Source organism: Notamacropus eugenii, chromosome X (genome assembly GCF_028372415.1).
Source record: "Notamacropus eugenii isolate mMacEug1 chromosome X, mMacEug1.pri_v2, whole genome shotgun sequence".
In the NCBI taxonomy this organism is placed as follows: Eukaryota; Metazoa; Chordata; class Mammalia; order Diprotodontia; family Macropodidae; genus Notamacropus; species Notamacropus eugenii.
The window spans coordinates 72,807,455-72,819,200 of record NC_092879.1 but is presented as its reverse complement, the minus strand read 5'-3'; the positions used below and the strand labels follow the sequence as shown (position 1 = coordinate 72,819,200).

The 11,746-nt window shown below is 49.3% G+C and overlaps 1 protein-coding gene across 1 annotated transcript; it reads left to right on the top strand.

The window, feature by feature from the left end:
* Positions 1-2,744: 2,744 nt before the first annotated feature.
* LOC140516359 (uncharacterized) lies at positions 2,745-3,774 on the top strand. Its single transcript, XM_072627323.1, has one exon. The coding sequence runs from the start codon at positions 2,839-2,841 to the stop codon at positions 3,772-3,774; it is 936 nt and encodes a 311-aa protein (XP_072483424.1). The 5' UTR covers positions 2,745-2,838.
* The last annotated feature ends 7,972 nt before the right edge of the window (positions 3,775-11,746 follow it).

The window sequence follows — 11,746 nt, the reverse complement described above, 5'->3', positions numbered from 1 at the left end:
TTAATACAATGAAATGTTATGTTATTTGGTTGTTATTTTATTTAATTGTTATGTAAATGATCTTTTACCAAGGGCTGAGGGCTCTCCATTTAGGGGAATTGTGAAAACTAGGTGGAAATGTTATTTACTTATTAATAAGGATGGAGTTAAAAGACCCCAGGATCACCCTAAGTCTTAGGGTGAGGGAAGTGGCCCACAACTGAGGTAGGTGACCTCTTGTCTATTGCTGCCCAGGAGAGGAGGCCCTACCTGGTGTCCCTGCCTGGGGACATACTCCTCCCTCCCACAGCCTATCCCCATGAACTTGCTGCCAAGAGCTCCCTAAAATAATCACGTTCCTGCTGGACCCTTAGACTGTACAGGGGGTCCTGGAGACGGTCCATCCTTCCAGGGCCAGGGCAGGAAGATGTAGGCTGATCATCCTGCCAGCAGACCTAATCCCCCATTCTTCTCCAACTGCCCAATCAAAAGCAGACAGAACATTGAGCTGAGAATCAGGAGATCTGGGTTTTGACCCCTGTCCAGAGATGAAAGTAACGTGTGAGATCAAGGAGAGTGTTTAGCCTCTCAGGGCCTCAGTTTCCCCTTCTACAAAATGAAGGACTTGGTGTTCTCTAAGTGAACAAAGAAGAACCTTAGAACCCAAAGAATTGGGGAGTGAGCACTGTGATCAATGGACATCGGGGAGCTGAACGTTTGGAATCACTGATGTCTTCTGAGGACATAGCTTTTCCCTTTCCTCACCCGAGGATAGGTGGTATCCTCCAGCAGGATGTAAGCTCTCTGAGGGCCAGAAGGGTTTTCTTCCTCTCCTTGGCTTCCCTAGCCTAACTAGGCCAGTGCCTGCCACCGACAGAAGAGGCACCGTCCACATGGAGAGGTGGCCAGGAGAGTGAGCACTCCTGGCCATTGGCCCCTCTGTGGTGTCTCACCCTGGGAAACACACTAGGTCAGGGGAGCTCCCTCTCGTCACTCTCCTGGTTTGGCAGAAACTCCACTCATTAACTCCTGTGTCTCTTTTTGTTCCAGGTTTGTCCAGGACAAAGACTTAGCTGGTGGAAGACTCCAAAGGCAAGTGACCCATAGCAATTAAAGCCCAGATGCAGTGGGTGGCAAGACCCGGCCCAGGGCTGTTGGTGTCTGCAGCCATTCAGACTGCCCTGGGCAAGCCTTCCTCCTCTCCCTCCAGGCCCTAGCCAGCTCTCTCTTTTGTAGGAAGATCCCAGGGACACTCCCAGTGTGAGCCCACCTCTAGTCTGGGCTCCTGTCCTGGACCCCAACGCAGGCGCTTCTTTCTCAGAACCTCCTTGTCCACGCCTGCCCCAGCTTGCTGCTTCTGGGGGGACGTTAGGGAGGGGGAGATCATTCAGCATCTGAGGATTCTGAGTGCAGGGGCTCAGATGAAAGGGGTGGGGCCTTTCTGCAGAGAGGGAGGATCTCCATGACCATTGGCCTTGGCAGGCCTTCTTGGCCGCTTTTGGGTCATGTACCCCAGGGTCAGTCTGGTGAGGTCCATGTAGCCCTTGTCAGAATAAGCTTGTTTCTCACTCAAAGAGGAAGGAAATGCTAAATTGCCCTTAGGAGTGTCAAGTTAGGGTGCCTTGCTTCCAGCCTCCCCTTGGTAAACATTTTCACTCTCTTTGTTCCTGTGGACTTAATCATCATAAATCCAGGGAAGGAGAAAGGAAAGGGTACAGGCCTTTATTCTCACCTACAATGGCCCAGGCTCTGAGCTAAAGTGCTTTCCAGATAAATAGCTCATTTAATCTTTACCACAACCCCGGGAGGCAGGTGCTATTCTCATTCCCATTTTACAGAGGGGAGGGTAAGGGGAGTTTTCTCACCTGCGAGCACCCTGAGGCAAGGAGAAGATAGCTCCAGTCCCTAACCAGCCTGCCTGGAGAGTGTCCCTTGCTTCATCTGAAAACTGCCCCTTCATCTCTTTTGGCCTCTGTTCCAGGAGACTGAGTCCTGCCTGCCCTGCCTCTGTGGTGGTAGCAGCTGAGCAGTTTCATGAACCGGAGCCCATCTGCCCCTCTCCAGCTCAGTGGTTCTGTTTTCCAGAGGAGAGAAGCCGAGGGGCTGGGGACAGGGTTGGGGGAGCTCCCACAGTAGGCTTTCTCCCCACCTCCTCCCATCTTGCTCCACCTCTAATGGCTGTGGTTTCCCTTACAGTGAATGGGATAAAAGAAATGGTGCTTGAAATGCTCATGTATGGAGGGGAGTTTGTAGGTCCCAGTGCTGGGCTTCCAGAAGACCAGGGGCAATGGGTCAGATGATGACCTGGAAAGCTTGGGGTAAGGTGAAGTTTGAGGAGGAGGAGGAGAAGAAAGGAGCAGTCGTCGGGCCTTTCCAGCCATGCCTGGGGGACTGGATGGCCCAAACTGGGGAGCCAGGGCCACAAGGGGATAGATAGAACCAAAGGAAGGAGAAGACAGGGCACCCTTTCAGCACTTAGTTTCAGCTGCTTTGATGGTCCTTGTCCAGGTGGGAGAATGAGAATTGTGGAGAGGGGAAAGAAAATGCAAAGGGGAAAGAGGAGATATGGCCTGAGCCAGGACTGGCTCCTCCTTTCAGGTGACCTCCTCAGTCTGATTTCCCCCATCCTCCTCCATCCTTTGGTGGGTTGCTCATGAACCCCCGTTTTCAGAGGTTCCATGCGTGGCCAGTGCCCTCATCCTATGCCCTTTCTCAGCTCCTGAATCCAATGTCCCTCCACACCAGTGTACATACCCTATCTTCTAGTGACCCTATGTGCCTACTGTCCTTCCCAATGTCCCGCAGCCACTTCCAAGAGTGCCCGAGGCAGCAAGAGAAGCTGCCTTCCAGTGACCGAAAATGAGTACCTGTTCTCAGTTGTCTAAGAAAAAGAAGGACAAGGCTGTGAGGAAATCAGTTCGCTTTGCCGACTCGCAGGAGGTCAGAGAAGAGCAACATGTGACAGTTGAGGCTGAAGAAAAGGCAAGAGTCCAGAAGAAGTCGACTGCTGGAGAAGTAAAAGGCACCTCCAGTGCTGCATCGGGGCCCGGTGGTAGCAGTATCACCTCCAGTGTCCAGATTGGCTCCAGCATCCAGAAGGCATCCCCAGCACAGAGCAGCCCAAGTGGTCAGATGGCCTCCAGTGTGCCTACTGGCACCATTGGCCAGGTTCCCTCCCGTGGCCGCCCCAGACACCGTGTCCTGGTCGGCTCTCCCCTCGTTATGAGCTCCCGTGGCCTGATGCAAAGCCCGACCAGCCTCCATAATCCAGTTGTCCTTCATGGTCAGACAGGTCCCCAGGAAGAGATCAGCACCCGTGGCCGTGGCCGTGGGCGAGGCCGCCCCCGTGGCCGTGGGCGAGGCCGCCCCCGTGGCCTAACCAGCTCCCGAAGCCAAGCCAACCCTCCTGGCCAAGCTGTCCCCTACACCCAAGCTGGATCCCAGGGTCAAGCCGGGCCCAGTGACCAAACCAGGCCTGATGACCAAACCACATCCAGTGATCAAGCTGGGCCCAATGACCAAGCTAGCTCGCACTCAGCTCAGCTCCCTGTGAAGCTCCCACGTGGCAAGAAAGGCATGAAGAAATACGATGAGAGAGGCAGGCTGAATCTGAATGGAGAAGACCTTTGTGACTGCCTGGAGAGAGAGTGCCTGGGCTGCTTCTACCCGTGCCCCAAATGCAAGTCTACCAAGTGTGGGCCCACCTGCCGCCGCAATCGGAAGTGGATTTATGAGGCCATTACCGACGAGGGTGGAGAAGTGCTCAGCACCTTCCCGTTTCCCCATGCTAAGTAAGGACCCGAGCCCCACGTGACTGTGTGTATCTCTGTGTCTGTTTCTGTGTCTGTGTCTCTGTGTGTCTCTTCTTCTTGGCTAAGCTTCACTGCCTGGACAAGGAGCTGGGTTGGCAATCTGCACTCCTGCCGCTCCCTAGGAGTATTGCCATGAACACCCCAGGAGCTTGCCCACACGTTTCTCCCAGATGCCTTTACTCTGAGGCCACATGCAGCTGAAAAACAGAAGGCCTTCCACCCATAGGGGACCCTAAGTGGCCATCTTGCTGGAGATTTCCTACTGAATTCTCTCCTAACGCTGTTTGGAACTTGAAGGTGCAATGTCATTCCTACCCTGCCCCTCTTCCTGCCTCACGTGTCCCTAGAGCCAGGCCAGAATTCCTCAAAGTCCCTTTCCTGTTTCCATTAATGCTAGGTCAAAAAGAACAAAGACAAAATCTTTTTTCCCCCACTTGTCATGTACTTGTCATGTCTATATGGTCATGTAGGTGTCTGTTGTATCTTGCGTCTGCGTTGTTTTGTTTTTGATTCTATGGTTCTAGAGTTGGACTCTGACAACTACCACTCGCCTAACACCTTTTTTTCTCTCATGTTGTAGGTATTAAAGGAGCCTGGATTCTCCTGGGGCTCTCCTCAGAGTCTCTCTTCTGCAGCTTATGAAGTGGAAAATATATACATATATATTTAAAAATTATGAGATTCCACAGCAGAAGAACATATATTGTTAAAGTGGCAGCATATACAAAAGAATAAAAAAATTTATGAAATTAATTTATTGTTGCTTTTACTTTAGAAGAGCAGGCTGAAAGGATGCACCTTCTGTATGCCAGGTACTGGGCTAAACTCTAGGAATCCAAGGGCAAAGGGCAAAGAGTCCCTGCCCTCAAGGAGTGTCCTTTCAGCCCCTGTTGGTACCTGGCAGATGGAGAAGGGCATTGTAGCAGTGGTCCAGCATGCCCAGTTGCACCTCTCTGGTTATTCCCCAGAAACAGTGGTAGACTGGTAGGGTCTTCCCAGGGCAAGATACACACACACACAAACAGAGAGAGAGAGAGAGAGAGAGAGAGAGAGAGAGAGAGAGAGAGAGAGAGAGAGAGAGAGAGACAGAGAGAGAGACAGAGAGACAGAGAGAGAGACAGAGAGACAGAGAGACAGAGACAGAGAGACAGAGAGAGAGACAGACAGACAGAGAGAGAGACAGAGAGAGAGAGGAAAGAAAGGGGGGTAAGGGAGAGGAAGGGGAGCAAGCAAAGATCCATAGAGCACAGAAGAGGGAGAAAGAAGGGAGGGGGATTGGTGAGCTGGCCAGGTTCCATACAGGAGCAAAACAGGATGGGGAAGGGCCTCAAGCCCTGTCTTGGGAAGATGGGACAGTGAGTCTGGAAAAGGGAAGACTTGGGCAAGCAGTGGCACCTGCTCACCCTCTTCACAGCAAGGGTGGGCAGCCCTCATTGGAGGGTGGCATGTGGGAGAGGAATGACCCTTCTTCCCTTTGACCCCAGAGGGTCAGAAGCAGGCAGGATGGCTGGAAATTGCAGGGAGAATTTAACCTGGATGGGAGTGGAAAGGGCTGTCCTGGACCCTGGGGACTTCCTGCACACTGGAGGTTTTCAAGCAAAGTGGGACACCTGATTCATGCCCGTAGCCCATTTACTTTTAAGGCAGAGACACTGCTTACCCTCTTTCCTCAATCACTAAACACTGAAAGCTCTCCACACGTGCAGTCCAGCTTTATTAGTCAGGAAGCAACATGAACCACAGCAGTGTCTCCAAAGGAGCCAGCAACCTGCTCCCTAGAAGGCGCAGTAAGTATCTTATCTACTGGTAGTCGCAGCAAGGTGCCCTCTCCCCAGACGGGGGCCGTGTGTCTCCCTCTGAAGTGGACGGCCAGCAAGTCTCCCTAACTCTGCACTGCCCGTGGGCAAGCACTGGCTGCTCAGGGTTCAAGGGTGGGGAAAGCAGGAGCGTCTCAGTGGGACCAGGCTACTGGCTGGGGCCTCCAGGCCTTTGCCTCGCACTGTCCATGTGTGCTCTCTTTTGTTTGGTGTGTACATCACTGCAGTGGTTGTTCGTCACCTGAATTACTGATAAAGTTCTGTGTTCATTGTAGTTTTCCTTTCTTTGCTGGTCCGTCCAATCAGAGGGTGTCACATACACTTCCCAGTTGAACACACGAGTGTCCTCTTCTAGATCCTAAGGTACAAGTGATTGTCTTGTAGTGAAAAACAGCTTCCTCAAAGGCTCTCCATCACCCTCACACAGACTTCATCTCAATGAGGCAGTGAAACTTCTGCCCACACAGGAGCTAGATGGCCGATTTTCTCTCATGTTGTCCTCCTCATGGGCTGGGCTGAGCTGTATGAATGTCCCTTTCAGTTCTCAAATTCCTTCATTTTGTGGGAAAAGAGACAGCAATATCCATGCCAATGAGGACTTTGCCTGAAGGCTGCAGAACTGCAAAAGAAAGGGGAGCTCCTCTGATCTCTCTGATCTCTTCTGGTTTCCAGCCATCCCAGTCCATTGCTGTGACTTGGAGGCCTTCACCAGCACCAGACGAGCCACTAATAAGTAATTCAGTGCAATCAGTCTTTAGTCTGGGCACATTTTCCTTCATCCAAGTGAATGTTGGACAGCTAAAAGTTTTCCTGGGGGAGGAAATCAGAGGGCAAGGCAGAGGCAACACAAAGAGATAGCCAGAATGGTTGCCAGATGGAGAAGCCTCTCATCAGCTTTGGCATCCCCAGCTCCCTGGTCACTCCTGACTGGGTTGGAGATAGATAGGACATTGTCTTGCCTTAACAACAAATGCAGTACTCCAATACGTCCCCAGGTGCCTGTGCCACTGTCACACAATGGACCTTTTAGCCATCCAACCCTTCCCAAAGTAATGACCCAAATTCTAGGACAGTTTGCCTCCTGGAGCATCCCTCAGACTCTCTTCATGCCCAGGGTTTTGCAGGGTGGGTCAGGGGCATTGATGTGTCACAGACCTGATTATGTATCTCTGTCTATCTATCTATCTGTCTGCCTGCCTGCCTGCCTGTCTGTCTGTCTATCTATCTATCTATCTATCTATCTATCTATCTATCTATCTATCTATCTATCTATCTATCTATCTATCTGTCTGTCTATCTGCCTGCCTGTCTATCTACGTATCTATTTATCTATCTGTGTCTTAAGCCAACGGGACTGTGTCTCATTTCTCTGCCTTACCTTGACCTCCAGCAGGCCAGGGACCTGTACATCACAGCCAGGTCAGTGACTATATACATGGTCATTGAAATGACTTCATTCAGTTAAGCCCTCCTTACTCTAAAGCACCTCTGCCTTTCTGTTCTATACTGGTTTGCACACATTTGATCTGAGTCCCAAGTCATGTGTGACTTGTGCCCCCACTATACACTATAGGCCTTTTGGGAACCAGTCCATGCGGACTGCGCACATACATCCCTGGCCTGTTACTGTGCGAGGCATAGTCTCAGGGAGTCGCCTGGGTCCCTAAGAGGTCATGCGACTTGCTCCAGGCCACCTCAGTCCCTTTGGCCTCCCTGACCAGATGACTTTGGTAGCTGGGCCTTCTGGTATTCATTCAGGACCAAGTCATGTCTAAAGTCCCAGTTCCAATGAAGACCTTCATTGGGACGGAACCGCTGGCTCTTTTGGCATTGTGCTTTTGTTTACTCCTGTGATGAGACCACTCACAGAACTGTCTGACCTGCTCAGTTTCTTACATCTCACACCAGAGAAGGACAATCCACAAGCCACCATCATTTAATACAGGCTCAGAACTCATCAAGGTAGAAGATTCACTGAAATCATTCCTATGAATCACTTTCACCCACACTGACAAACTCGCCCACACGATGTATGCTGAAGCCTTCCAACAAAGCAGGAAGCTGGCATTCAGGTGGGACAACTTGGGAGGATTTAGGATCCCTCTGACACTGCAATCAGGCTTACCACCACAGGGCCAAGTTTCATAGGGTAAGACTGGAGATAACGAGCATGTTGCAAATGTTACCTGATTAGTGGACTAGAGACATGTATAAGAAAAGAGATGGGTGAGAGTTACAGTCAAAGCTGCTTTTTTCTGTTTGGGCTAGTGGGGAAATCAGTGTGGAGAAGGTAACTTTTGAATGGGACTTTACAGGGTGGTAGGATTTGGCAGTGTGAAGGAAGGAGAGGTCAGGACAGGGAGGGGAGTCCAGGAAGGGAGAGCAAAGGCAAAGAGGAGGTGGGAAAGGGCGGAGAGTGGTGGGTCCAAGAAAAGAGAGGCGACCCGTTTGGCTGAAGCCTAGGCTAGCTCAGTGGGGTGCCTGAGACAAGATAGGAAAGAAAAGGGAGTGCCAGATGGCAGAGAGCCTTGAGTGCCAGGAAAGGAGGTTGAGCTTCTTTGAGTCAATTGACCATAGGGAGCCATGTAAGGTTTTTGAGCAGAGCAAAGCCACCACCAGATGCATGCACAAGGAAGATGACTCTGGCATTGCCATGAAAGATGTGTTGGGTGGGGGAGAGAGTGGGCTCTTGCAATTGTCCATGGGGAGCCCAATCAGAAGATGCACGGTCACAGCAGGAATAGAGAGGAGGAGACACGTGCAAGATGTCTGTCCAAGGGAGCTGGAATCAATCAGAGTTGGTACATGAAGGGGATGTGAGAAGTGAGAGAGAAAGGAACTTGATTAAGGATTTGAACAGGGGCCATTGGATATTATAGCGACATCGGGAGATGCATCTGCTTTATGAAAAAGATGCTGGGCTGGCTTTGTGTGGTCAGTGACATGTCTGTGTGGTGCCTTTGGCCGTGTGTTGCCTTTGGCCATGTGGTGCTGGAGCTCTGAAGAGAGGTCATCTGTGGGGAAGTGCTAGGCAAAGTAGGGCAGTGGGGAAGTTTCTCAAGGGATGGCTGTGGATGGAGGAAGGCTAGAGGCAACACCTTAAGAGATCTGGAAGGGGATGATTAGCCCTACAGAGAAACCAAAAGGCAGCACTTGGGGGCAGTAGGATGAGAATCAAGAGATGGTGGTGTCTATAAGGACGGAATGGTAGTGGGGGTGGGAGAGATGATCCAGGGCGTGTCCAATGTTGCTTAGGGTTTCCGGAGAAAGAGAACTGAGAAAACGGCCATTTTATATGCATTTGGAAAAGTATGGTCCACAACCTGATGTAGAGGGAAGTGAGGAGAACCAAGGGGATAGTGTGATGAGTTAACACAATACTGATCATGAGAGAGAGAAGTACCTCTGAAAGGTCACAGAATGGGGACTAAGGCAGGAATCCATTCTGAACCAGATCTGGATTCCCAGATGTGGCTTTCCAAATGTGGCGAAAGTGTTTACCTGTTATTTTCTTTTCTCACGGTAGATACTTTCTGGGATTGTTGGGCAGGAGGGGAGCTGTGTTGATGGGTGACCATGGATATTGAGAAAATTATATTTTAATCATTGATATAAATTAATTTAACTGTCAGTTATTATGAACCAAGTTTAGGAGATTGCCTTCATTATTAGGCTTTAATAAAACGCATTGTTTTCCTAAAAAGAAGAGACCATATGGGCCAGTTTTCTTGATTTTTTGCAGTCTCTTCTCTTTTTTCCTTTTGTTGCTTTTAAATTGTTATTTGTTAGGAAATGGTGATCTGGGAAACCACAGGGGAAGAGACATTGAGAGCAATGTTGGTGACGTAAAAACAGAAAGATCCAATTAAATTTCTTAATTCTTTAAAGGATCAGGCCATTAGCTTTGGTCACTAGAAGGTCATCAGTGGCTTGGGAGAGAGCAGTTTCAGGAGAGCTTTGAGGGAAGAACCCAGAGGAGAGTGGCGAGTGAGCAAACTGAAACATTGAGGGAAGTCGACCTTTCAGAAAAGTAGAAAAATGAAAGGGAAGAGAGATATGGGATTGTAGAAAGGTCAGGGAAGCAGTGTGTAGGGCACTTTCAATAGATACAACTTTAGATAATCTTTGCTTTAAGAAATATACAACTGATATTTGTCTATAAGGTGTTTGCTTCACAAATACATTTGGCTGAATTCAGGTTAGAATCTCATCCAAAGGATTTAATTTGAAGTCTCCAAGCATGCTCAGACAGAGGAACCAGTGAATCAAATGTGTTGGTCATAGCATCAGGGTGACATGAAGGAAACAGTTTGTGCTTACGATAACTTTATCCTGTGGACATGGACTGAAATGGGTGTCCCATGTTCCTGGACTCTCAGCATCTTGGGGATCAAGATCAATATATCAATCAAGTCTTCACTCATTACTTCCCTTTACAGAAATCCTCATCCAATTTGTCCCCATTACTGTGGATATTTACAGGGGTATATTTAAAATTTTCATTGTGAATATCAATACCTTGGAAATTGGCAAAAAACTGCATATCAAGGCGCTATTTATTGTTTTGTTCAAGATCTAGGTGAAAGAGAGTGAAGGTGAGTAGGTTAGTAATGCAGGTTAAATATAAAACTCTGTGCACATTCGGCCACACACCCCCTCCCCAGGAGCTGGTTGTTCAATATTTACCAGTGCAATCCTGGATACATCTACTCATTGGAAGACAGCAGAAGACTTAGAAGTTGGAAGGTGGATTATAGGGGATTTGGTTGTCTACAGGACCAGATTTGTTGTTGAGTCGTTTCATTCTTGTCTGACTCTCATTTGGGTTTTTGTTGACAGAGATCCTGGAGCAGTTTGCATTTTCTTCTCCAGTTCATTTTACAGATAAGGAAACTGAGGCTAACAGGTTTAAGGGACTTGCCCAGGGTAAGTTCCTGAGGCTGGATTTGAACCCAGGATGTCCTTTCCTAACTTCCTAACTCCAGGCTCCGTGACTTCCCATAAGGCCACATAGGTGCCTGAAAAAATACTAGAGACCCCCCAGAGAGGGAAGGAGAAGAGTTTTGACTGGTTACAGGTGATGACGTGACTCTTCTGTGCTTTATTGGGCTAAATAAAATCCACACGATGCTCAGTGTATTCTTAGCCTCAGTACTTGCAAGGGACCAGAGGGCTCTCTATGTGTTCTTCAGTGACCCAGACATGACTCAAATCCTGTTGTTCCCACAGAAAACCCTTGGTGGGCTTGTGACCCACACAAAGTGTGGTGAGTGAGAAGCCCTCAAGAACGAATGCTGTCTGTGTAAAGGCAGACTTTCAGTTCAGGGGCAGTGTTGAAATATCTGTGAGCCACAATGTACTTCTTTCCTCTGGGGTAAAAAAGGAACTCCTGTTTAGCTGTGAAAGCTCTTCCAAACCTTCCTCTCCAACCTCATTGGACATTCTTCCCCTGCTCTCACCCCAGGCAGACTGGTTCCCTGCTTGTTCCTTACTCCCAATATCCAAAAGAGTGTCACCTCCATGTCTTTGCACTGGCTGTCTCCCACGCCTGGTATGCCCTTTCTTCTTACCAGCACCTCCCAGAATCCTTGTCTTCCTTTGACCTGAAGTTCAAGCACCATCTTCAGCATGAGGCCTTCCCCGACTCCGCTCCCCCACCTTCCAGTTTCCCAACTACTCTCTCTCTTGCTCTGTATGTAAAGTCATTGCAGCTATAAGGCCGATGTTCTTATTTTTTTTTCTTATAACTATCTTTGTCATCCCCATTGGCATGTAATGTCCTTGTGAGTAGGGATTGTATCATCTTCCTTACCAGAGCTCAGCACAGTGCCTGGCACTTAGTAGGTGCATCAGAAGGAATGGCTGGTTGATTTTAGATAAGGAGGTCGAATTTACTGATTACAGAAAAGAATATAGTACTGTAATTGTGTGATTGAAAAGAGGAAAATGATGTCCAGCACTCATGGTGTTGTACAGTCAGAAGGCCTGCCTCCCTTAGGCAAGGGCTCTCATTAAAAGGTGAGAAAACGGAGGCTCCTTAAAAAACCAAAGAGGTCAGTGTGCTGCCCCAGGTCCCCCAAGTGTTGGAGGCCGAAAGGGGTGGAAAACCCAGGCCTGTGGCTCCCAAGAGAGGAGAGG